This window comes from Saccopteryx leptura, chromosome 8, assembly GCF_036850995.1.
Source record: "Saccopteryx leptura isolate mSacLep1 chromosome 8, mSacLep1_pri_phased_curated, whole genome shotgun sequence".
Lineage (NCBI taxonomy): Eukaryota > Metazoa > Chordata > Mammalia > Chiroptera > Emballonuridae > Saccopteryx > Saccopteryx leptura.
This window is the reverse complement of record NC_089510.1, coordinates 37,798,605-37,824,666: the sequence shown is the minus strand read 5'-3', so window position 1 is coordinate 37,824,666 and position 26,062 is coordinate 37,798,605. Positions and strand designations below refer to the sequence as shown.

General features: G+C 38.6%; 1 protein-coding gene across 2 annotated transcripts in view; it reads right to left on the bottom strand.

Annotated features, from left to right (window-relative positions):
* TRAT1 (T cell receptor associated transmembrane adaptor 1) overlaps nucleotides 1-26,062 on the bottom strand; it is a 55,631-nt gene that overhangs the window by 12,422 nt on the left and 17,147 nt on the right. For both annotated transcript variants that reach the window (XR_010746830.1, XM_066347684.1), the window contains exons 2-3: nucleotides 22,207-22,317; nucleotides 2,851-2,887 (exon numbers count right to left, since the gene is read on the bottom strand). Coding sequence is in view for 1 of the 2 variants with exons in the window: in XM_066347684.1 (XP_066203781.1) it covers nucleotides 2,851-2,887; nucleotides 22,207-22,317 (148 nt within the window). In the remaining variant the exon portion in view is untranslated. The remainder of the gene's footprint in view (nucleotides 1-2,850; nucleotides 2,888-22,206; nucleotides 22,318-26,062) is intronic.

Below are 26,062 nucleotides of genomic sequence, written 5' to 3'. Positions count from 1 at the left end.
AAATCCAAAATTCAAAATAATATTGTCTTTTTCTAGGGTCCAAATTTTCTACTTTTACATATATTTTATCTAGTTTACATTTTAAAGTTGTAATTTATATTTTACTATTATTTTATTGTGAAGACTTTTTTTAGAAAAATATCTCAATACTTTATTATCTAAGTAGATTAAATAAATTCATTTCTTAAAAAATCATTATTCCTGCCTGGGTAACCTTGGACATTCTCTGAGTTACAATTTCCTTATTTATAAATCAATAAGATTAAACTATTTAATCCCTATTGTTGTTTTCAGCTCCCAAATTCTATGATAAGGTTTCAATATCCAAATAAAAATGAAAGATATTTCTATAAAACTAAATAAAGCAATTTCAAGGGGGTGGTGAATTGTCAGATTGAGGAAAGAGCAAATTTAAGGGCCTATCAGAAGTTGGTTTTGGTAAATGTTAACTTGATTTTCTTAATAGATGTTTCTTTGAATAAGCAAATATATGTTTGTGTTCCATGAGTGTATAAATATTATTATTATTATTATTATTATTATTATTATTATTATTTTAAGTGAGAGAAGGGGAGATAATGAGACAGACTCCCATATGTGCCTGGACCAGGATCCACTCAACAACTCCTGTCTGAGACCAATGCTCAAATCAACTGAGATATTTTTAGCACCTGAGGCTGGCATTCTTGGATCAACCAAGCTATCCTCAACGCCTGGGGCCAATGCTTGAACCAATCGAGCCACTGTCTGTGGAGGAGAGGAAGAGTTAGAGAAGGAGAAGAGGGAAGGGAGGAGAAGCAAATGATCTCTTCTCCTATGAGCCCTGACCAGGAATTGAACCCAAAATGTTCATATTCCAGGCTGATGCTCCATCCACTAAGCCAGCCAGCCAGGGAGTATAAATGTTATGTTATTTAAAGCCATGGATAAATTTGGCTTCTAAAATATATAATCAGAAATAGAAAAATTGTGAAATATATACAGAAATATGTGAATTAACATGCCAACTATTTTTTTAGTAAAAATCTGCATTATATAATTGTGCCTAAACAAAGATTCATTACAATAAATTGCTTATTAAATCTTTGGGGGAATCTGCATTTTTCCATCTTAATATGTCCATTTTCTAGCACAGTCTTATTTATTGAATATTATTAAATAAATAAATGTTATAAAGAACTGGCCTTTTTCCTGTATTTGCCTTACAGCTAAGAGCCTGCTTGTTTTGAGATGAATAGTTTACCAATTTTCCCTTCTGACTCTAACCAACCTCATCTCCAACTTCCAACCAGATCTTTAGAAAAATTAGTTAATCAAATAACAAGACTTTCTATCATATTGTATCTTAATTTCCCTTCAAATGACAAGTCAGATTAACTTATACACAACTATGTAGAATTTCCTTTGTTACATTGTTATCATAAAACCAGCAAATTACTCTTGATTTGAGCTAATCACTTGAAAATTATCTCATTATAAAATCCAAAGTTAAGAGTACTCATTAAAATGAGTGTGTGTGTGTGTGTATGTGTGTGTGTGTGTGTGTAAACTTGCTTGCAGCCTAGATTCTAAACCTGCCAGAGACATTTTCATACAGAGAAGTAAGAAAGACCTTTTAGAGGTCAACAAAAAAAAAGCTTATAATTTTATCCTACCCAGTGAGAAAGCGGCGTGTTTTTAAAAGACCTTTCAGACTTTCAGCCTACCATTTCAGAAAGGTCTTGAAGAGTCCTCAAGAAAATTTTCTATATTTTGATTTTTTAATCCCATAAAAAGAGGCTTCAATCTAATGACATATTTGGGTCAGAATATACTGTCTAAGAAAATGAAACTTCTTTATTATGTCTCACACCATAAACCTTTTGTAAAAAAAAAAAAAAAAAAGTATCATAGTATATAATTTCTCTGCAACTAACTCAATAAGTATTAAAGAGAGTAAGTTATATCCATAACTGCAAATCACTTCAGAGATATGTCACACTTCTCTAGCAATAAACATTACTCTTAAAAACAGCATACCACAAAGCATCCTAGTCAATGTATGTATGTAAACATATCTTAAATTTTATTAGGTATTGACAGATTTCTTCTCATCTTGGATTCTTTTTTTTCCCTTTAATTAAGTGAGAGTAGGGTAGGCAGAGAGAAGACTGCCGCATGTGCCCCTATGGAGATCCACCCGCTATGGGGTAGGCGATGCTCTGCCTATTTGAGGTGTTGTTCTGTTACTTAACAACTGAGCTATTTTTAGCAACTGAGGCAGAGGCCTGGGAGCCATCCTCAGCACCCAGGGCCACCTCACTGGAGCCAATCCAGCCATGGCTGGGAGAGGGAGGAGAGAGAAAGTAAGAGAGAGAAAGAGGGAAGGAGGGTTGGAGAAGCAGATGGTCATTTCTCCTATGTGCCCTGGCCCTGACCAGGAATTGAACCCAGGACATTAACACATCCAGTGGAGGCTCTACCACTGAACCAACCTGTCAGGGTCACACCCTGGATTCTTAACAGCCACACCATTTAATGTATAATTAGACTGCATTCCTACAATCTGATCCAAATCATAATCTAGGCTGTTTCCTTTTGAAATTGATGATAATTCTATAGATAACAGGTTGAAGTCCCATTCTGTTCTCTACCCAGCTCTCTCATTGATTCAGGCTGAGTAAGTAACTAGGGAAGATAATAATGCTATAGTTTTTAACTTTCAGATGGAATAAAAGTAATTAAAACTCACCTTTTATTTTATTTTTAACTCAAATACAATATCCTTGAGACAAACCTATAAGCAATATACTATTTGTTACTTTGCCTTATTAATTGGAAATCATAATACACAATTCATTTTCTACATACCTGGGAATGTAGTCATCAGAGTACTTGTATATTTTACCTGAAAGATATTCAAAATAGATAAATTAAAATAAATTTTGACATACTTTTGTTAAACCTTCTAGAGAGGGTTGTGAGGGGAGTTTAGCCTCACTGTTGGTTAACATTTTTATTCAAGGCACTTGGCCAGTACTGTTTGAACCAGAGATGAAGATTGTCAACCATGGTCCATATTTTCTCTTGGTAACTTGGGATGAAAACACAGCACAGGAGAAAAAGGGAAATAATTAAAGTTAGAGCGGAACTGAGTGAAATCGAGAACAAAAAGACTATATAAAAAATTAATACAGCCCTGGCCGGTTGGCTCAGTGGTAGAGCATTGGCCTGGCATGTAGAAGTCCTGGGTTCAATTCCCGGCCAGGGCACACAGGAGAAGCGCCCATCTGCTTCTCCACCCTTCCCCCTCTCTTTCCTCTCTGTCTCTCTCTTCCCCTCCCGCAGCCGAGGCTCCATTGGAGCAAATATGGCCCGGGCGCTGGGGATGGCTCCTTGGCATCTGCCCCAGGTGCTAGAGTGGCTCTGGTTGTGGCAGAGTGAAGCCTTGGAGGGGCAGAGCATCGCCCCCTGGTGGGCAGAGCGTCGCCCCCTGGTGGGCAGAGCGTCGCCCCTGGTGGGCGTGCCGGGTGGATCCCGGTCGGCCTCATGTGGAAGTCTGTCTGACTGTCTCTCCCGGTTTCTAGCTTCAGAAAAATACAAAAAAAAAAAAAGTTAATACAGGCCCTGGAAGAGCCTCAGTGGTACAGTGTCAGCCCAGGTTGTGGCTGTCCCAGGTTTAATTCCAGTCAGGATACACAGGAGTGACTGTTTGCTTCTCCACCCCTCTCCCTTCCTTTCTCTCTCTCACTCTCTCTTCTCCTCCCACAGTCATGGCTCAAGTTTTAAGTACATCAGCCCAAGAGTTCCTGCCTCCATGGAGCTTCTGCCTCAGGTGCTAAAAATAGCAAGGTTGTGAGTATGGCCCCAGTTGGGCAAAGCATCTGCCCCAGATGGGGATTGTAGGTGGATTGCAGTTGTGACATATGCAGGAGTCAGTCCCTCTATCTTCCCTCTTCTCACTTGAAAAAAAAAATTAATAAAACAAAGAGCTAGTTCATTTGAGAAATAGAGAAGACATATAAATGAAATCAGAAATGAAAGCAGAAAAATTACCATAGACATCACAGATATACAAAGGATCCTACTAGAATACTATGAAAGACTATATGCCACTAAAGTCAATAACCTAGAAGAAATGGGTGAGTGCCTAGAAATAATAGTCTTCCTAGACTGAATCATGAAGAATTGGAAAATCTAAATGAAACAATCAACAGTAAGGAAATTGAAACAACTATCAAAACCTCCCCAAAAATAAATATTTAGGACCAGATCACTTCACTAGTTAATTCTACTAAACATTCAAAGATTTGACATTTATCCTTCTCAACCTCTTCAAAAAGTTGAATAAGAATCAATACTTCCTAACACATTTTATGAGGCCAACACAATCCTGATACTAAACCCCAAAAAGTGTAGCACAAAAAAGAAAACTATAGACCAATACCTTTGATGAATACAGATGAAAAAATCCTAAACGCAATACTATCAAATCAAATACAATACATTTAAAAAATAATAAATTACCATTTAGTGGGGTTTATTCCAGAGGCACAAGGATGGTTCAACATATACAAATCAATGAATATAATATACCACATTAACAAAACAAAGGATGAAAATCATATGATCTTATCAATAGATGCTGAAAAAGCATTTGCAAAGATACAACATCCAATTATAATAAAACACTCAATAAAATGAGTATAGAAGAAAAGTACCTCAACATAATTAAGTCCATATATGACAAACCCTCAGCCAATATCATACTCAATGGTAAAAAACTGGATGCTTTTCCTCAAAGATTAGGAACAAGGCAAGGATGCCCACTCTCTCCACTCTTATTTAACATAGTTCTGGGAATCCTAGACAGAGGAATCAGACAAGATAAAGAAATAAAAGGCATCTATATTGGGAATGAAGAAGTGAAAGTGTCATTTTTTGCAAGTGACAGTTCTGTATATAGAAAATCCTAAAGACGCCACCAAAAAACTATTAGAAACAATAAACAAATACAGTAAAGTCACAGCTACAAAATCAAATGCAAAAAATCTACTGCTTTCTTTCTTTCTTTTTTTTTTTTTTTTTTTTTTTGTATTTTTCTGAAGGTGGAAATGGGGAGCGACAGTCAGACAGACTCCCGCATGCGCCCAACCGGGATCCACCTGGCACGCCCACCAGGGGGCGATGCTCTGCCCACCAGGGAGCAATTACCTGCCCCTCCAGGGCGTCACTCTGTCGCGACCAGAGCCACTCTAGCACCTGGGGCAGAGGCCAAGGAGCCATCCCCAGCGCCCGGGTCATCTTTGCTCCAATGGAGCCTCCCTGCGGGAGGAGAAGAGAGAGACAGAGAGGAAGGAGAGGGGGAGGGGTGGAGAAGCAGATGGGCGCTTCTCCTGTGTGCCCTGGCCGGGAATCAAACCCGGGACTTCTGCACGCCAGGTCGACGCTCTACCACTGAGCCAACCGGCCAGGGCGGCATACTGCTTTCTTATATGTTAACAATAAAACTTCAGAAACAAAATGAAAGAACAATTTTGCAATTGCAACAAAAAGAATGAAATATCTAAGAATAAACAACAAAAAGTAGGTAGAAAAACAGACACACAGACCAATGTAATAAAATTGAAAGCCCATAAATAAAACCACATGTCTATGGGCAAATAATTTTTTACAGAGAATCCAAAAACACACAATATAGAAAAAAACCCTCTTTGATAAATGGTGCCAGGAAATTGGAAAACCACATGCAAAAGAATGAAACTAAATTAGTTTGTCCCCATGTACAAAAATTAATTCAAAATGGATTAACACCTAAATATAAGGTCAGAACCAATAAATTCTATTGAAGAAAACATCATAGATACTAAACTTATGAACCTTTTTGGTCTTAGAGAACATTTTATAAATCTGACCCCAAAAGCAAAGGAAATAAAGGCAAAAATAAATCAATGAAACTATATCAAACTAAAAAGTTTCTGCACAGCCTGACTAATGGTGGTACAGCACATTGAGCATCAATCCAGAGCATTGAGGGCCTTGGTTTGAAGCCACAAGGTTGGTGGCTAGCGTACAGGTTCCTTAGTTTGAGCAAGGGCTTACGAACTTGAATGTAGGGTCACTGGCTTGAGCATGGGATCATTGACATGATGCCAAGGTTGCTGGCTTGAGAAAAAGGGGTCACTGGCTCATCTAGAACCTCCCTCCAGTCATGGTACATATGAGAATCCATTAACAACTAAAGTGAAGCAACTAGGAGTTGATGCTTCTCATTTCTTTCCTTTTCTTTTCTCTCTCCCTTTCTATCTCCTTCTCTCTCTTGAAAAAAAAAATAAAAAAATAAAAATAAAAAGCTTCTGCACAGCAAAAGAAACTACCAACAAAACAAAAGTGCAACGAACTGAATAGAAGATGATCTTTTGCAAACAACAGCTCAGACAAGAGGTTAATATCCTAAATATATATAAACCTCATACAACTCAACACTAAACACACAGACCAATTAAAAAATAGACAGAAAACCTGAACAGACACCTCTCCCAGAAAGATCTACAAATGGCCAACATGTATTATATATGAAAAGATACTTGACTTCACTAGCTATTAAGGAAATGTAAATGAAAACTACAATGAGATACCACCTCACACCTGTTAGAATGAGTATTATTAACAAGACAGGTAATAATAAATAGTGGAGAGATTGTGAAGAAAAAGGCACTTTCATTCACTGCTGATGGGAATGTAAGCTGGTACACACACCATGGAAGAAAGTATAGTGGTATTATACTTTCCTCCCCCTCTGCCAGCAGCTTCGCCTGACCTTGAAGGTAAATACACTTCATAAACCAGTTTATTTCTTTACATTCTCTCTTATTATGTGTGTATATATAATATATTATATATATAATATATATATAGTATTTGTTATTTATAAAGTACATTATATTCTTAATTTAAAAAAATTAAGAATGGAGTTGCTATATGTCCCAGAAACCCCTCTACTGGGTATCTACCAAAAAAATTTAGAAACATTTATTTGCAGAGACATTATATGTACCCTTATATTCATTCCAGCATTATTCATGATGGTAAAGACATGGAGTGTCCTTCGATAGAAGATTGGATAAAGAAGGTGTGGTACATATATACAGTGGGATACTACTCAGCCATAAGAAATGATGAAATACTGCCATTTGTAACAACATGAATTGGACCTTGAGAATATTATATTAAGCAAATAAGTTAGGAAAAGCTAAGAACCATATGTTTTCATTCATATACAGTGCTACCTTGACACACAAGTTTAATTTGTTTCATGGCCAAGCTTGTGACTCAATTTGCTTGTGTGGCAAATCGAATTTCCCCATTTAAATTAATGGGAATGCAATTAATCCATTCCAGCTTCCCAAAACCACACAATTTTTTGTTTTATATGCTTTTAAATAAGAAAATGTACTTTATAAATAACAAATATTATATATATACATAATAAGAGAGAATGTAAAGAAATAAACTGGTTTATGAAGTGTGTTTACCTTCAAGGTCAGGCGAAGATGCTGGCGGAAGGGGAGGAGACTGGCAGAGGAAGTTTTTCATTTCGTGTGCTATCGCTTAACATAACTTACTCTCCACACACTTAACACTACATTTAATTGCAAAATTTAACTTACATACTACGTATGATAGGTCACTTATTGCTAAACTTAGTTGCTATTTTTTTACTTTGCTTAATCCTCATTTTCTTCCCTGACTTTTGGCTTTTTCACCACACTTTTCTCGCTTTCACTTAGAGGCCGTTTCAACAAAAACCTTTCCATGGAAGTTTGTTTCTTCCTCCCTTTCAGAATGTTTGGCAGGCCATCTAGTGGAGGGTGGTGGAAGCTTGTGATTCAAATATCTGCTCTTGACTTAAAGCAAAAAATCCCACGAGTGACGGCTCGTCTCTCAAATTGCTCATGATTTAAAGTGTTTGTGTGTCAAGATACCACTGTATAAGATATAAAACTGAAACTCATACAAAACACAACAGTATGGTGATTACCAGAGAGAAGGGGGTGGGGAGTTAGCAAAGGGTAAAGAGGGCCAAATATATGGTGATCGAAGATGATTTGACTTTGGGAGGTAGGTACACATGCAATATACAAAGGTTGTATCATAGAAATGTACACTTGAAACCTATGTGATCTTATTAACCAATGTCACCCCAATAAATTTAATTTAAAAAACCCCCAAAAAATGGATTTTAAAAGAAATAGTACACTGGTCTGCAGTAATAAGACTGATCAGAAATCTGATGTAGGTGGTAAAACCTTGAAAAACTTATGTGACAATTCTCAGTAAGTAAACCACTGTTGAACCTTTAGGATAGTGATTCAAAAACAAATAAAAAGAAGTATTTTTATTCCAAATTAAATATATATATTCAAAATTGAAAAAATTGTTTCAATAAATTTTTTCATTGAAAAGTAATAAATTTATAATGAATTATTGAAAGATAGTAAGGCAAATTCAGAGCATGTTTTAATAATTAAGATCAATATTATGGCTTGACCAGGAGGTGGTGCAGTGGATAGAGCATCAGACTGGGACACAGAGAACCCAGTTCAAAACCCCGAGGTTGCCGGCTTGAGAGTGGGCTCATCCATCTAGAGTGCAGGGTCTCTGGCTTTGGATCATAGACATGACCCTATAGTCACTGGCTTGAGCCCAAAAGTAGCTGGCTTAAGCAAGGGATCACTCTCTCCACTGTAGCTCCCTGGTCAAGGCACATATGAGAAAGCAATCAATGAACAACTAAGGTGCCACAATGAAGAATTGATGCTTCTCATCTCTCTTCTTCCTGTCTGTCTGTCTCTATCTGTCCCTCTCTCTGATGCTTTCTCTTTGTCTCTGTCACAAAAAGAAAAGATCATATTATGAAGAAGTGTATATGTTGAATTAGATGGAAGTATATATTTATTATATTTTTGTTATATATTATTTAACCTGGCCTTTAAAAAAAGCCAAAATCATGTAGAAGTTATTCCTGTAGACATGAAGCCAGTATTATCTAAGTCTCTGCCAATGACTCAGACACAATAGTAACCGAATAGTGATCTTGCAGTTTTAACATATGCAAAACACTGTGCATTGGTAAGGAACTAACACAAACATCTCCAAATAATTGAAACAATCACCAAACAACTACAACAATTTTTAAAGGTATATTTATATGCAATAAAGTTATTTTCCAGAGATGTTATTAACTATTAGAGAAACTTTGAAACAACTTATTAAAACCATCAACGAGCCTGACAAGGCGATGGCGCAGTAGATAGAGCGCTGGACTGAGATGGGGAGAACCCAGGTTTGAGACCCTGAGGTCGCCAGCTTGAGTGCGGGCTCATCTGGTTTGAGCAAGGCTCAACAGCTTGAGCCCAAGGTCACTGACTCGAGCAAGGGGTCACTCAGTCTGCTGTAGCCTCCCTGGTCAAGGCACATATGAGAAATCAATCAATGAACAACTAAGGAACTGCAACGAAGAATTGATGTTTCTCATCTCTCTCCCTTCCTGTCTGTCTCTCCCTATCTGTCCCTCTCTCTGACTCTCTCTGTCTCTGCCACAAAAAACAAACAAACAAACAAACAAAACACCCATCAATGATGAAATGGACATGTCACATGTCAATAAGTTTGGAACAATTCTGTGAAGGACCAAATGTGGGAAGTTTTTGCAAAGCATATACAGCAAGCAGCTATAGGACCAAATATGATTAATGTAATCCATTAGTTATATATCCAAAATACTCTTCTTCTAGACCACAGGAAATGGCCCACCATGAGCTGCATATACAAGATGTAGTTGTTTTCAGCTACCTTCAGATTAGTCGTGTGAATATGAAAGCACATAGATATAAGGAAAAGCACAAAGATATCTGCTGTTGCACAAAACCACAAGTTAATGGAAGCCCAACCAAATCAGAAACCTTGAGAAATGTAAACAATATCAATAAACATAAGGATAAAAATTAGTTAATATAGACCAGAAAATTTTAGACTGAAAAATAAACTATGTGTTGATTTTTATTTAACATGCCAGAAATGTTCATACTCAGGTTATCAGTAATGTTGGGCAGATAAAATATATTATGCTCACTTTGTTAAAGATGGCTCTGCCCATGTGGAAGCCTGTCACCCAGGTGATAATATTAGTTGCCCTTCTTGCTTGTGATGGGTGTGATAATGTTAATATGTGTTGGAGGAGGACTTTCGCGCCAAAAGGTTTTAAAAGGAAGAGAGATCACGTTGTTTGGGGAGAAGAGTGATTACGTTCTAGGAGGAGCCCATGCTAGAGGAGAACGGAGAAAGGCCGCGTGGAAGAGAGGAGAGGCAGCCAAGATGGCAGAGTGCTGAAGGAGAAGCCAGTGTGTGCAGAGTTTATGTAGAGAAAAGGAGATGGGGACTAGAGGTGAAAAAGGTTAGTGAGCTAGAAACCTTTGATTCTAGGAAACTCAGATAAGTCAGTAGCTTTGTGAGCACTGAATGAGTGGGTTTTGGAGCCCAGTGTGTGTTTTTACTTGTCCACCTTGTGCAAGCTAGGATTAAAGGTAATAGCCCACCAGTTCTTGGCTCCGTTGTTTTATTACCGTCTGTTCAAATCTAATGCGAACCTGCATGGGCCAGGCAGCTGTGATGGTGGCCGTGGCTACTGGCTTTACAAGTAATTATTCAGATTTGCCTGGAATTGAAGTTCATATACAAGAATAGTCTGATGTATCACGGAACAAACTCAAGCTGGGAAATCAGAAGACGTTGGATTCAGGTAGCAGTTCTTTGATGCATTTGCCATGTGATAACATGCAAATCACTTTAAAACTCTGATTCTCAGTTTACCCATAAATAAAGATAATAATGCCTATATCAGGAAAGGAGATTTATAAGATAAATGAAATAATTTCTGTAAAAACATCATAGAAACTGACAGTTGATTTTCTTTTTCTTTTATTTTTTTAAGTGAGAGTGGGGGAGATACAGAGACAGACTCCTGTATGCACCCCAGTCGGGATCCACATGGCAACCCTCGTCTGGGGCCAATGTTCTACCCATCTTGGACATGCTCACAACTGAGCTATTTTTTAGAACCTGAGGCAGAGGCTCCATGGAGCCATCCTCAGTTTTAGGGGCTGTCTTGCTGAATCAATAGAGCCATAGCTGCAGGAAGGGAAGAGAGAGAGAGAAAGGAAGGGGAGTGGGAAAGATGGAGAAGCAGATGGTCACCTGCCTCTCCTGTGTGCCCTGACTGGGAATGGAACTCGGGACATCCACATGCTGGCCCGACACTTGAATTGGGAAGTTTTGTCATTAACTAGTGTTGGGCAGATAAAATATATTATGCTCACTTTGTTAAAGATGGCGCTGCCCACGTGGAAGCCCGTCTCCCAGGTGATGATATTAGTTGCCCTTCCTGCTTGGGATAGGCGTGGTTATATTAATGTGTGTTGGGGGCGGGCTGTAGGCAGGCAGGATCCTTGTAGCCTGGGGCTTGGTTTTAGGACTAAGCCTTTCCCACCCTTTTTGATGTAGGGTGGTACACTCTCATGAGGAATCCCATTATGCCTCAGATAAGTGACTTGTATCAGAGACTTTCTTGTTTGTATATTGGATTAAAGGTTTTGATTTCTACACTATTAAGTGGGGCAGACCGGGAGCTTGCTTTCTCAGTTCCTGAGATTAGCATTAGAGAGGAGAGCAGAGGAAGGCCACGTGGAGGAGGGCAGGAGAAGCAGCCAAGATGGTGGAGTGCTGAAGGAGAAGCCAGTTTGTGCAGAGTTTGTGCAGGGAGAAGGAAGGAGATGGGGAACAGAGGTAAATAAGTCTGGTGAGCTACAAACCTTTGATTCTAGGAAACTCGGATAAGTCAGTGGCTTTGTGAGCACTGAATGAGTGGGTTTTGGAGCCCAGTGTGTGTTTTTACTTGTGCGCCGGATGTAAGCTAGGATTAATGATGATGGTCCACCAGTTCTTGGCTCCATTGTTTCATTACCGTCTGTCTGAATCCAATGCGAACCTGCATGGGCCAGGCTGCTGTGACGGTGGCCCTGGCTACTGGCTTTACAACTGGATTAGCTGAAAACTACTGATATATGTAATAGAGATGCTATTTTAACAGTAAAATATTTATAAATAAAACTTGATTTAGAATGAAATGTTCAAATCTCACCTTTGGCAAAGAGATTGTCACCAAATAAATGTTAAATGGAAAGAAAAGATTAAAAAGTAAAGAATGTGAAAGCAAAAATAAAGAGTGATAGTACTTAAATATGATACATAAGAAAAAGTAGATATGGAGTAAAAATATTTCACCAAACAAACTAAGATTCTTAAAAAAGATACTGTGTGTTTTCCAGAGGTGGTCAGAGTATGAATGTTGGTACTTGGAAAGTACATTAATGTAATGTGTAAAAGAACAGCACTATAGAAAGAAAATGTAGTTGGATGTATTATTACCAGAGAAAAGCAAAAGAGTTTTTGATCAAACACCTTTGTGGAAAAAAAGGAAGTAGAAGCAATTAGATAAAGGATGCAATATAATAATAAGATGTTCAGATAAAAGGAAAGAGAACTAAAACAATGTGAAGAAAAAATAAGTAACAGGTTAAAAAAAAATTAAATTGCAAGAGCAACTGTGTTGAAGAAGAAAAGTTCAAGGACACCACCACATTACACATTACTTCCGAAGCTATGGGCAATCCGGAGCTGGCCTTTCAGGATGTTGGGCAGATAAAATGTATTATGCTCACTTTGTTAAAGATGGAGGCCGTCGCCCAGGTGATATTAATGTGTGTTGAGAATCCTTGTAGCCTGGGGCTTGGTTTTGGGATTAAGCCTTTCCCACCCTTTTTGATGTGGGATGGTACAATCCAATCATGCCTCGGAGGAGTGACTTTGTATTAGGGACTTCCCTACTTTGTATATTGGATTAGAGGTTGTGAAGCTACAGTATAAAGTGGGGGCAAAACGGGAGTTTGCCCTCTTGGTTCCTGGGAGATTATCATTAGAAGAAAGAGCAGAGGAGAGCAGAGAAAGGCCACGTGGAGGAGGCCAGAAGAAGCAGCCAAGATGGCGGAGTGCTGAGTGAGATGCCAGTTTGTGTAGAGTTTGTATCTGGGATAAGGAAGGAGATGGGGAACAGAGGTGAATAAGTCTGGTGAGCTAGAAACCTTTGATTCTAGGAAACTCAGATAAGTCAGTAGCTTTGTGAGCACTGAATGTGACTGGGTTTTGGAGCCCAGTGTGTATTTTTACTTGCCCACTGGGTGCAAGCTAGAATGAAAGACTATGGCCCATCAGTTTTTGGCTCCGCTGTTTTCTTACCGACTGTCCGAATCCAATGCGAACCTGCAGAGGCCAGAAGGCTGCTGTGATAGTGGCCCTGGCCCTGGCTGCTGGCTTTACACAGGACTTGTGTGGTTTTAGTTTTAAAACATTTACTTTAAGAAGGGTGATAAAATATGATCTCCTTAAAGAGGAGAGTCGTAATTGAAAGTCAAGAGGTCACACTTAAGAAGAAAGATCAGCAAGCTCCGGCTCCTAAAAAGGGCTTGGTCTATCAGGAAGGCTTAGAAGTGAGAGTTGGAGAAGTTTATTTACAAATAACTAGAATGATTTAAAAGCTACCTAATCTTTTCAGTGATACTGGGTAAAGCAAAAAGCAGTCTTTCTTTTGTTATAAGGCAGTTACATTTGCAAGACTCTGAGTAGAGCAGGGTGAGTTTTCATAATCCTCTCCTGTGATTCAGATTCAAACAATTTGTTTGTTCCGGGTTTATGGTTGAGAAGGTGTGAGCAGACATTTATTTGCTTTTATATTTTCCCTTTATAGTGCTCACCCTTCCATGTGCAATATATAACAAGAAACAATTGCATATGGCTGAAACTCCATAATAAAAACTTTTTTGGTATATTTTTAATGTGAAAAATGTGACATAGTTTTCTAGTGAGTAGGAGACGTACTGATACTGATAAGACTTTGATGTATGAGCAAAGCTTAGGCTTGTTTATCCTCAAAACAGAAGAAAGGCTGGATAAAAAAAAATTTTTTTTTTTGCTTTAAAAGACGAAGAAGTAAATGCAATCTTATCAGAAAAAAAATAGAAATAAACATAATCCTCCCAAAGAAGATTTGGACAAAATATCACATAAAAATGAAAGATTTATTTTTGGGGAAAGGAAGAACTCCATTTCAAAGCTTCTACCCAGCACTGCTACAGAAAACATCAAAAAGAGGCTTATCTTGTCTATCTGATTGAATGTGTAGATATTATATTGTTGCTAAAATAGAGACTGTCTTTTGTAAGCTACGTAATACATCATTAGCACTTATTCACTGTTTGCCAAGGTGGAGTCATATCTTGCAAGTTTCTTAGCCACAAAGAATAACATAAAGATGCAAAACTAAAAAGTTACAGGAGGTGAGATAGAGGGATACTGTATTCCCAAACCAAGCGGCAGGAAAGCTGGCTAACAGGATGGAATCTCTTTAAGTTTGCCCGTCTAGCAGAAACAGAGCAGGGTGGAACCTTCGAAAGGACTGGAAAGGAATTAGTTTGCAGAGCTAATCCCTAATCCACCTGGAATCTCTGGGTGAGTGTTGGGCAGATAAAATGTATTATGCTCACTTTGTTAAAGATGACGCTGCCCACGTGGAGGCCGTTGCCCAGGTGATATTAATGTGTGTTGGGGGCAGGCAGGATCGTTGTAGCCTGGGGCTTGGTTTTGGCATTAAGCCTTTCCCACCCTTTTTGATGTGGGGCGGTACAATCCAATCATGCCTCAGAGAAGTGACTTTGTATTAGAGACTTCCCTATTTTGTATATTGGATTAAAGGTTTGGATTTCTACACTATAAAATAGGGGCAGAACGGGAGCTTGCCCTCTTGGTTCCTGAGATTATCATTATAGGATAGAGCAGAGCAGAGAGCAGAAGGAGGCCACGTGGAGTAGGCCAGGAGAAGCAACCAAGATGACGGAGTGCTGAGTGAGAAGAGAGTTGGTGCAGAGTTTGTACAGGGAGAAGGAAGGAGATGGGGAACAGAGGTGAATAAGGCTGGTGAGCTAGAAACCTTTGATTCTAGGAAACTCGGATAAGTCAGTAGCTTTGTGAGCACTGAATGTGACTGGGTTTTGGAGCCCAGTGTGTGTTTTTACTTGCCCGCCGAGTGCAAGCTAGAATTAAAGACTATGGCTGTTGGGCAGATAAAATGTATTATGCTCACTTTGTTAAAGATAACACGAGGAGGCCGTCGCCCAGGTGATATTAATGTGTGTTGGGGTGGGCTAAAGGCAGGCGGAATCCTTGTAGCCTGGGGCTTGGTTTTGGGATTAAGCCTTTCCTACCCTTTTTCAATGTGGGGTGGTGCAATCCAATCATGCCTCAGAAGGTGACTTTGGGTTGGAGACTTCCCTACTTTGTATATTGGATTAGAGGTTGTGAAGCTACAGTATAAAGTGGGGGCAAAACGGGATTTTGCGCTCTTGGTTCCTGAGGTTAGCATGAGAGAGCAGAGAAAGTAGAGCCAGCAGCGGAAGGAGGCCACGTGGAGTAGGCCAGGAGAAGCAGCCAAGATGGCGGAGTACTGAGTGAGATGCCAGTCTGTGTAGAGTTTGTATCTGGGATAAGGAAGGAGATGGGGAACTGAGGAGAATAAGGTTGGTGAGCTAGAAACCTTTGATTCTAGGAAACTCGGATAAGTCAGTGGCTTTGTGAGCACTGAATGTGACTGGGTTTTGGAGCCCAGTGTGTATTTTTACTTGCCCGCCGGGTGCAAGGTAGGATTAAAGGTTATGGCCCACCAGTTTGTGGCTCCGTTGTTTCTTTACTGACTGTCCGAATCCAATGTGAACCTGTATAGGCCAGAAGGCTGCTGTGATAGTGGCCCTGGCCATGGCTCCTGGCTTTACAGTGAGAAAGAATGCTATTTGCTCATATGCAATAGAAAGGAAGGCAGTTAATACTAATACTTGGGGAAAGATGTGGGGAGAATCTGGGGAGGTTAGGAAGGGACAACAGACAGAAAAAGAAGAGAGGATGAAAATGAAAGGCATTCTTTCAGGATAAATAAATATTGCTCCACAATTGTAAAGCCAGTAGCCACGGCCACCATCACAGCCACCTGGCCAGTGCAGGTTCACCTTAGATTCGGATGGTAATGAAACAACGGAGCCAAGAACAGGTGGGCCATTACCCATTCAACAGTCAACAGGTTTGCATGCTAATAAAGTGCAAGTCCCAGGGTTGTGTGCATCACCTAAGGAGGACACGTTGCATATCAAATAAAATAATTTGTAGAAGGCTAATGTTTAGAACCAATTCCATGAAAGTGTTACAGAAAGCTCTCTAAAGTGAACCTGTATGTGACTTAAACGAGCCCTACAGTTATTGCTAAAATGCAGGTTATTGCGCAGATGTGTTAAATAAAATAGAGATGGGGACAGGAAGTGAGATGAGATCAGAGAAGAGGCCAGAGGAACTAATGTTCACTGAACATTAGATGTTCAGATAAAATAACAGACAATAAATAAAATTTAATGGGATGATCTGTAGCCATAGTAAATCCTTTACAAATGTTCATGAAATAAGGGAAGGAAGTACCAGAGCTACCAAGAATGGTGATATGGGCTGCACCTTGTCCAAGACTGACCTACTAAGTCTCTAGTACTGTGCTGAGGTAAGTAGTCCCCTCTTATCTGTGGTTTCAGATACTCATGGTCAACCATGGTTCAGAAATATTAAATAGGCCCTGGCCTGATGACTCAGTGGACAGAGCATCAGCCCAGGGTGTGGACATCTTCGGTTCAATCCCTGGTCAAGGCACACAGGAGAAGTGACCATCTACTTCTCTTCCCCTCCCTCTCCCCCTTGTCTCTCTCTTTCATTCTCCCAGCTAGTGGTTTGATTGCTTTGAGGGTTGGCCTCAGGTGCTAAGGATAGCTCAGTTGATTCAAGCATCGGCCCCAGAGGGGGATTGCCAGGTGAATTCCAGTTGGGGTGCATGAGGGAGTCTGTCTATCTCCCCTACTCTTACCCAAAAAAAATTAGATAGAAAACTCCATAAATAAATAATTCATTGGTTTTAAATTGCATGCTACTCTAAGTTGCATGTTTAAATCTTGAGCTGTCCGTCTATGTCCCACCGGGGAAGTGAATCATGCCTTTGTTCAGCCTCTCCGCACAGCATACATTCCCTGCCCATCAGTCACTTAGTAACCCTCCTGGTTATCAGATCAATTGTCATGGTATCACAATGCTTGTGTTAAAGTAATACTTATTTTACTGTAATTATTCTATTTTATTATTAGTTATTGTTGTTAATCTCTTACTATGCTTAATATAAAAACTGAAGTTTATCATAGATACATTATACATATAAGACAAAAACATAGCATATGTAGGTTTAGTACTATCCACAGTTTTGGATATCCACTGGGCATCTCAGAACGTATCCTTCCTGGATCAGAGGGACTCCTGTATCTATATAATTCTCTCGAGAATTTTATATTCTAGATGACATTAACAACATTTTGTAGATAAAGAAACTAAAATTCAGAGAACTTATACTACTTGTACAAGATCACCCAGGTAAATATGAAAAGCAGAGTTTTAATTTAATGTCAGGTGACTTCAAAAGCCATGATGATAAAAAACAATGAGTGAAACTGAAATTGATTTTCTAAAATACAGCAATGAATGTAATTTATTCCCTGTTTCTAAAAAATTTTATTTCCCTCTATACTGCTTTTAGGCACTAGATTGATTTATAGTGTACCAGAGGCAGTAAGGGTTTGTACAACTAATAAGAAAAACCGTAAGCCTTTTTTTTTTTTTAACTTAAAGCCTGCTACTGTCTTTTAGCAGTGATCAACCTATCATTACAAGCAAACAATTCCACAAAGGAGTTTGCATGGTGGCAAAATGGTCTGGATATTGATAAATAAATTTCCAGTGAGAATTGGAAAGTCCACTTGTTCCCTGGCCCCACGCAAATCGCCAGATTATTATCACTGGAATCAATGGAAGAATAAAGTACTAGTTCAGATGTTTATTGTTGTCTTGGTTTTCACCTTGAATCATTTCACCTCTATCATTCCCAATTCACCTTTTAAATCCACGTGAAAATACTATCTGCATTCATAAAATATTTTAATAAAATTTAAAATCTATTTCTTTTGAGCTATTGTAAAAAGTAACATGCTACTCTTTGCTCTTTTTTTCCCCCCTATAAAAGAAGGAAACTTTTAAAAAAGAAGATGTCTGATGATGGGTCATTTGTGCATCTGATACAAACTTTGTTTGAAAAAATATTTGAATTTAAAAGTAATTACTGAAATCATTGTTAATGAAAAACTATTGCTTGCTTGGAACTTCATCTTACAATAGAGACCCTAAAAGAATGATGGGTTTCGGAGACATTTGGTCAACAATGCAAATGCAGCACGTGCTAATGGAAACCATTGTGGACAGAGAATTAAGAAAAACTGAGCACATATCCTTGATTTTGCTATTATATAGCTGTGTGACCTCTGTTATGCCAGTTCATTTTCTAGTGCCTCTCATATTATTTTGCAAACCCCCGTGACAATGAGGCCTTCCTCTTCATAGTTTACATTAACATTATCAGCACTGAAGAAAACACTCGGCCCTGGCCGGTTGGCTCAGTGGTAGAGCGTCGGCCTGGCATGCGGAAGTCCCGGGTTCGATTCCCAGCCAGGGCACACAGGAGAAGCACCCATCTGCTTCTCCACCCCTCCCCCTCTCCTTCCTCTCTGTCTCTCTCTTCCCCTCCGGCAGCCGAGGCTCAATTGGAACAAAAAGATGGCCCCGGGCGCTGGGGATGACTCCTTGGCCTCTGCCCCAGGCGCTAGAGTGGCTCTGATTGCAGCAGAGCGACGCCCCAGATGGGCAGAGCATCGCCCCCTGGTGGGCGTGCCGGGTGGATCCTGGTCGGGCACATGTGGGAATCTGTCTGACTGTCTCCCTGTTTCCAGCTTCAGAAAAATACAAAAAAAAGAAAAAAAGAAAACACTCCTTAAGAGAATCAAGGCCTTGTCCCAGTGTAAAGCCAGTAGTCACGGCCACCATCACAGCCGCCTGGCCCATGCAGGTTCGCATTTGATTAGGACAGACAGTAATGAAACAACGGAGCCAAGAACTGGTGGGCCATTTTTAATCCTAGCTTGTACCTGATGGGCAAGAAATACACACAGTGGAAAAACACTTCCCTTTCCATTCAGGGCTCCCAAAGCCATTGACTTATCCGAGTTTCCTAGAATCAAGGGTTTTTAGCTCACCAGCCTTATTCACCTCTGTTCCCCATCTCCTCCTCTCTGCACAAACTGGCTTCTCCTTCAGCACTCAGCCAGTTTGGCTGTTTCTCCTCTCCTCCATGTGGCCTTTCTCTGCTCTCCTCTCACATGGGCTCCTCTGCCTCATTTTATAGTGTAGAAATCAAAACCTTTAATCCAATATACAAACAAAGAAGTCTCTGGTACAAAGTCACTTAGGATGAGAAAGGCTTAATCTTAAATCTAAGCCTTAGATCAGGGGTAGTCAACCTTTATATACCTACCACCTACTTTTGTATCTCTGTTAGTAGTAAAATTTTCTAACCGCCCACCGGTTCCACAGTAATGGTGATTTATAATGTAGGGAAATAACTTTACTTTATAAAATTTATAAAGCACAGTTACAGCAAGTAAAAGTATATAATAATAATTACCAAGTACTTTATGTCAGATTTTCGCTAAGTTTGGCAGAATAAATCTTTATAAAACAACTTACTATAGTTAAATCTATCTTTTTATTTATACTTTGGTTGCTTCACTACCACCCACCATAAAAACTGGAATGCCCACTAGTGGGTGGTAGGGACCAGGTAGACTAACACTGCCTTAGGCTATAATGACCCTGCCTGCTTACAGCCTGTCCCCCACACCCAATGCAAACTATAAGCGAGCAAACATATACATCATATTTACAAACTTATTTGACCAACACCCAGAATCTGACCATTGTTTCTAAATTAGCTTCATGCAGTTTTTCTTGGTCACATGTGCCTAACTTAGAAAATGTATTTATCTTTTCTATTTATTTATTACTGTGGTAAGGTGCCAGAGAACTGTAAAACTTAGTATTGGCAACACCATTTTAAAGAGGAAAAGTCAGGCTTCCTGTTCCATCCTTTCTTTGGAAAACGGAAGGAAAAGAATATGAAAGTCTCCTGACTTACAAGGACAACTGGCTCATTTAGTTTTAGTTCTCTGAAAGGATTAAGGTTATCTAAAGAACTTTCTTTCCCTTTCAATAAGAGACAAAATTTTCATACCAAAATTTCATACCAATAAGAGACAAGTGTTTCATACCAACACTGATTTTGACTCTCCTTCCCTTCCTGAAATCCTGAGATTAACGTGTACCTCTAGGCAAAGGAGGGGAGATAAATACTAAAAGATTTGTGAATGTCTTTGATTGTATTTTCCGTAGACAAATGCTATAAGCTTGTTAATGATTGTGTCATGCTGTCATGCTCCCCCCCCAACCTGTATGTGGTCAAAGGGTATATAACCAGCCTCTGAGATATATTTGGGGCTGCACGATTTAGGTCAGATATGCCCCATGTCAGTCATATGCAGCCAGCATATTAATAAATCTCCTCCTTTTAATAAAACCCTTCAAAATTCATCTGGACTTGGTGTCTCTATGTAAACCCACGGAAGTGAGGTAGAGTACTTTACAACATTACAACTTAAATGCTCTCACCCTAGTAGTTTACTGGTTCTATAAAATTAAGACTGTCCCCAAAATAGTTGAATTTTCATTTATCTATCCACTCACCCATCCAATCCATTCATTTATTCATTGTACATATATTGAATGCCTACAATGTGCAAAAATTGTACCAATTGCTAAGCGGTACATTATTTCGATAATGAACATGAGGGTGAAATTCATATTGTTAAAACTGCTGCCCAGCTTGTTGAAAAGCTGGCAGCGACAGATCCCCTTGACTTGCCCTCCTAGACCCTGGGAGTGTTTACAAACAAGCCCATGGTTCAGTCTTTTGCTTTTTCAGTTCCCTTCTGATCCCAAAAGAAGTCCACACTTTAGAGGGCCTGACCGATGCTGAGAAGTTTCAGTAGGCTTGAGTGGAAACTTAAAGAGCTAGTCTTCAATTTTCTCATTACGCATCAGAAAGAATTTATGGCTCTTCCAAAATAGACTAATTTTATAAGTTGTTCAAAAAAGTTTCTGGAGGAGGAAAAGTATGTTGTATCAGGACATCTGTAAAGCCAGAAGCCATGGCCACTATCACAGCAGCCCGTCCCACGAGGTTCACATTGGATTCGGACAGTCGGTAAAGAAACAACGGAGCCAAAAACTGATAGGCCATTTTCTTTAATTCTAGCTTGCACCTGGCGGGCAAGTAAAAACACACACTGGGCTCCAAAACCCACTCACATTCAGTGCTCACAAAGCCACTGACTTATCCGAGTTTCCTAGAATCAAAGGTTTCTAGCTCACCAGCCTTATTCTCCTCAGTTCCCCATCTCCTTCCTTCTCCAGCATCAAACTGCACAAACTGGCAACTCACTCAACACTCCACCATCTTGGCTGCTTCTCCTGGCCACGTGGCCTCTTTCTGCTCTCTGCTCTGCTCCTTCTGCTCTCTCATCCCAGGAACCAAGAGCCCAAACTCTCGTTCTGCCCCCATTTTATATTGTAGCTTCACAACCTCTAATCCAATATACAAAATAGGGAAGTCTCTAATACAAAGTCACTTCTCTGAGGCATGATTGGATTGTACCACCCCACATCAAAAAGGGTGGGAAAGGCTTAATCCCAAAACCAAGCCCCAGGCTACAAGGATTCTCAACACACATTAATATCACCTGGGCAACGGCCTCACGTGGGCAGCACCATTTTAAACAAAGTGAGCATAATACATTTTATCTGCCCAACAACATCTCTTCTTACTTTATATCTTCAGGCACAGATAAAGTTAAGACTAGGAGTCTTTTACATTCCTAACATGATTTCACTCTTAAATTAAGAAAACCCTTAGGGCGAAAACATATCAAATAGATTTTCTACAGATAAAAATATTCTGTTGGACAAAATGTTATAAAGTTATTTTCCACTGAATCAGTGTCAATTCACGCAGACCCCATGTGGCCATTTCTCAAAACGTCTTACCTTGTCGCTGCTTTTCCACATAGTGGAAAACATTGAAGATCACCGATATAATCAGAGCTAAAACTAAGGCGGCTAGAATCGCCCAGACATAAAACTGGCATTCAGAGTTTCCTGCAAAACAAAGCAAACATACTCTTAATACAAGTACTGTACCTCTGCTACCTCTTAAACTAATAGAAAATAATACTGAATGTCAACATTCAATAAAATTGAATGTAACTGAAAAATAGAAAATGAAAAAATAAGTTGTTCTGTCAAATCAAAAAAACAGATACAGTAGCTGCTTACCTATTTTTTTTTAAGTGAAAAGAAAGGAGATAGAGACAGACTCCTGCAGGTGGTACCCCAACCGGGATTCACCAGGCAACCCCTGTCTGCGGCCCATGTTTAAATTAACTGAGTTATCCTTAGTGCCCGGGGCCAACGCTCAAACAGATCAAGCCACTGGCTGTGAAAGGGGAAGAGGGAGAGAAGCAGATGGTTGCTTCTCATGTCTGCCCTGACTGGGGAACGAACCCAGTACATCGATCGGCACACCGGCCCAACATTTGATCCACTGAGCAACTGGCCAAGGATATATTTGTTTAGAACCGGGTAGTTTCACAATTAAAATGTTTGTATTTATTCATGACAAAGGACAAATCCTCTGACAAGAAAGTAGCATTGAAAGCCAAAGGCTTCTTTCAGATTTCAAAATGGATATTGGTGAAGGATATGGCTGAATTCAGCATGGGAAAAAGAAAGACTTCTTAGTATTATTGACATGGAGGACATTTTTAGTCTTGTTACTAAAATTTGTTAATTGGTGATTGATTATAGTCTTTGGTTCAAAATCAAGAATATCAAAAGTACCCAGAATTATAATCTGCTATACAGTACTTTTGCCCTTTTATCCTCAGACGATAATCATACTCAAATTCTTAGTAGTATAAAATACTATATATTGGGATAAAACAATAATTTTGAAATCACAGTACCTAATTTTGTCAATACTGGCCATAGAAACTTTTTTTTTTATTTAGATGCCTATGAATAAATAATAAAGAGTTGATTATGGTTCTCTTTCTCTTCTGTGAAGTCTTTTTTTATTCCTGAGCCATAGTGGTTCTGTGGGATATTGCTGATGATCAGTTGGCCTGCCCTTGATTAGTTATGGCAATCTTTACACACATACGAGTGACTACTAAGATCAATAGCTTGATTTTATATGTATAATATACATAAATTATACAACTTATGTATAAAATTATTTTTATCAACATAGAGTATTCAAATATATATAGGATATATTAACCTAATATATATAAGCCTAATTATTATAATCAGCCTTTTTATTATAACATACAAAAGTATATAATTAGGCAAATTATTTTAGTAGTCAAATACCCATGTTAATGCTTACCCCAGAAAAATAACTTGTGATTTTACAATACTGTATATTATGTATTCAACCAAAATTAATTACACATTTTTTTCTGTTCCAGGAGCTATACCCTATATTAGGGAATCAAAGGTAAAGAAACAGCATCTTGCCCTCAAGAAACTTTCTGTTAAATTGAGGGCAGGGCATGAAAGTGTAAATACTTAATTAGCAATTCAAAAAATGTAGTGTGTAAATAGCTACAACAGAGATTATGTTCCTTCCAGTCCCAGCTCTCTGTGACTACCCAGAATAAAAAAATCACTTTTGGCCTTTTCAAAGAAATCCAAATACTGATGTCAAAACAAACAGAACAAGAAAACCCTTAATAGGATGAAAATTAGTTTCATCTTATTAGCTTCCCTAACCTGCCTTTAAATCATTCAATAAAGAGTACTTAAGCCCAAATATTCTTTTTGCTGCTCTATTTTACTTATTATCTTTATCTTAAGTTTGAGATTTGAATTGCTAATTGTTTTATTTAAATACTTGTTGACATTGTGGGGTTGTATAATTGCCTTCAGTGGTCCTGTGTATTTAGTTGGCTTTGTTTATTGCCATCATTTATTTTTAACTAAAGATAAATATATAGATGATTAAATAGATATAATGTATACAGATGTATTTATGATATAGATGATCATAAATATATGCATTAATTTGCATATCAGTTATTAATGTAAAACTGCTTTTGTTTGAACTAGTCTGTGGCTCTTTTAATAACAGCAAATCTGTCTGCTAATGTTTGCTACATCCTCTTTAATTTTTTTTTTTTATTAAGAGAGAGAGGGAGCAAGAGAACAAAAAAGGACAGACAGGAAGGGAGAGAGATGAGAAGCGTCAGCTTGTCACGGCACTTTAGTTGTTCATTGATTGCTTTTCATATGTGCCTTAACCGGGGGACTCCAGCTGAGCCAGTGACCCCTTGCTCAAGCCAATGGCCTTGGGCTCAAGCCAGCAACCTTTAGACTCAAGCCAGCAACCATGGGGTCATGTCTATGATCCCACACTCAAGCCGGCCAACCCACGCTCAAGCTGATGAGCACATACTCAAGCTGGCAACCTTGGGGTTTTGAACCTGGGTCCTCAGCATCCCAGGTCAATGCTCTATCCACTGTGTGCCACCACCTGGTCAGCCTCCTTTTTAATTTTGTACCATGTTAGTAAGATGTTCAAAATATTGTAAATTCCACAAAGAACAGGATGGTCTCTACCTTCCATCTGCAATGCCAGACACAGAGTATAGGATTTATAAAAGTTTTTCAAGAATTAATTGATAAATGGGAAAAGTTAAACTGATAATGGTAGAAAAATGTGTTGTTTTCATTAAGGAAATTTTTTTATTTCATAAAGTATAAGAAAATTGAGAAGAATTGAATAATCTTTTATTTTTTAATTGATTTGAGAGAGAGAAAGGAAAGTAACGAGAGAGAAGGGGAGGAGAGAGATGAGAGGCATCACCTTGTCACGGCACTTTAGTCGTTCATTGATTATTTCTCATACGTGTTATGACTGGTGGGCTCAAGCTGAGCCAGTGACTCCTTGCTCAAAACAGTGACCTTGGACTCAAGCCAACAACCTTGAGATCATGTGTTTGAACCAGTAACCTCAACGTCCAGGGTCAAAGTTTTATCTACTGTGCAGGCTTGAATTGTCTTTTATCTTCTGCAACTGACCTACCAATTAGTTTGGTTAAAAACACTAAGATTTGGAAGGAGCTAATATATTCCTCAAGAATATAATCCCAAAACTATTTATGAGAATTCTGCAACATAATATTTATTAACTACTTTAAATATACTAATAATCTAAGTATTTTATTGTACTGCATATATTCCTCGAATTATTTATTTGTTATTTATGTTTAGTTATATATTTTAAAAGCCACAAGTGCCTGTTGAGTATAAATTTAAAAAATTCTAGAAATACTAAAATATAAAATAGCATGTAAATTCTTGTATTATCACACAAATGGGACACTAATTGGCATTTTTTAAAAAACTTGCCAGTATGCTTGGAGGATTTTTACCATGCTACCGTATTAATTTTAGTGGTTATATAGAATTTCACACTATTTGCTGTAATATAATTCACCTACCCATTTCTCTAAGATGGACATTCTGATGTTTAAAAATGTTTTTCTCCCATAAACAAAATGGAAGAAACTTTATTGGACTGACATTTTGTGCATATGTGGGCAATTTGTAGAAGAGATTCCTGAGACTAGAATTGCTGTGTCAAAGGGAATTTTTAAAGTACCCTTTGAGGGAGAGATTGACCCCCACTTCTGATGGGTTTCAGTTGCCTTCTTTGCTGTCACAATACAGCAATTTTACAGAAATACTAATTTCTGATTTTCATTATTAAATTAATAATTTTTATTATTAAAGAATTTTTGTCTTGTGTATGTCACTTAAGGACACACAGTCAAGATAC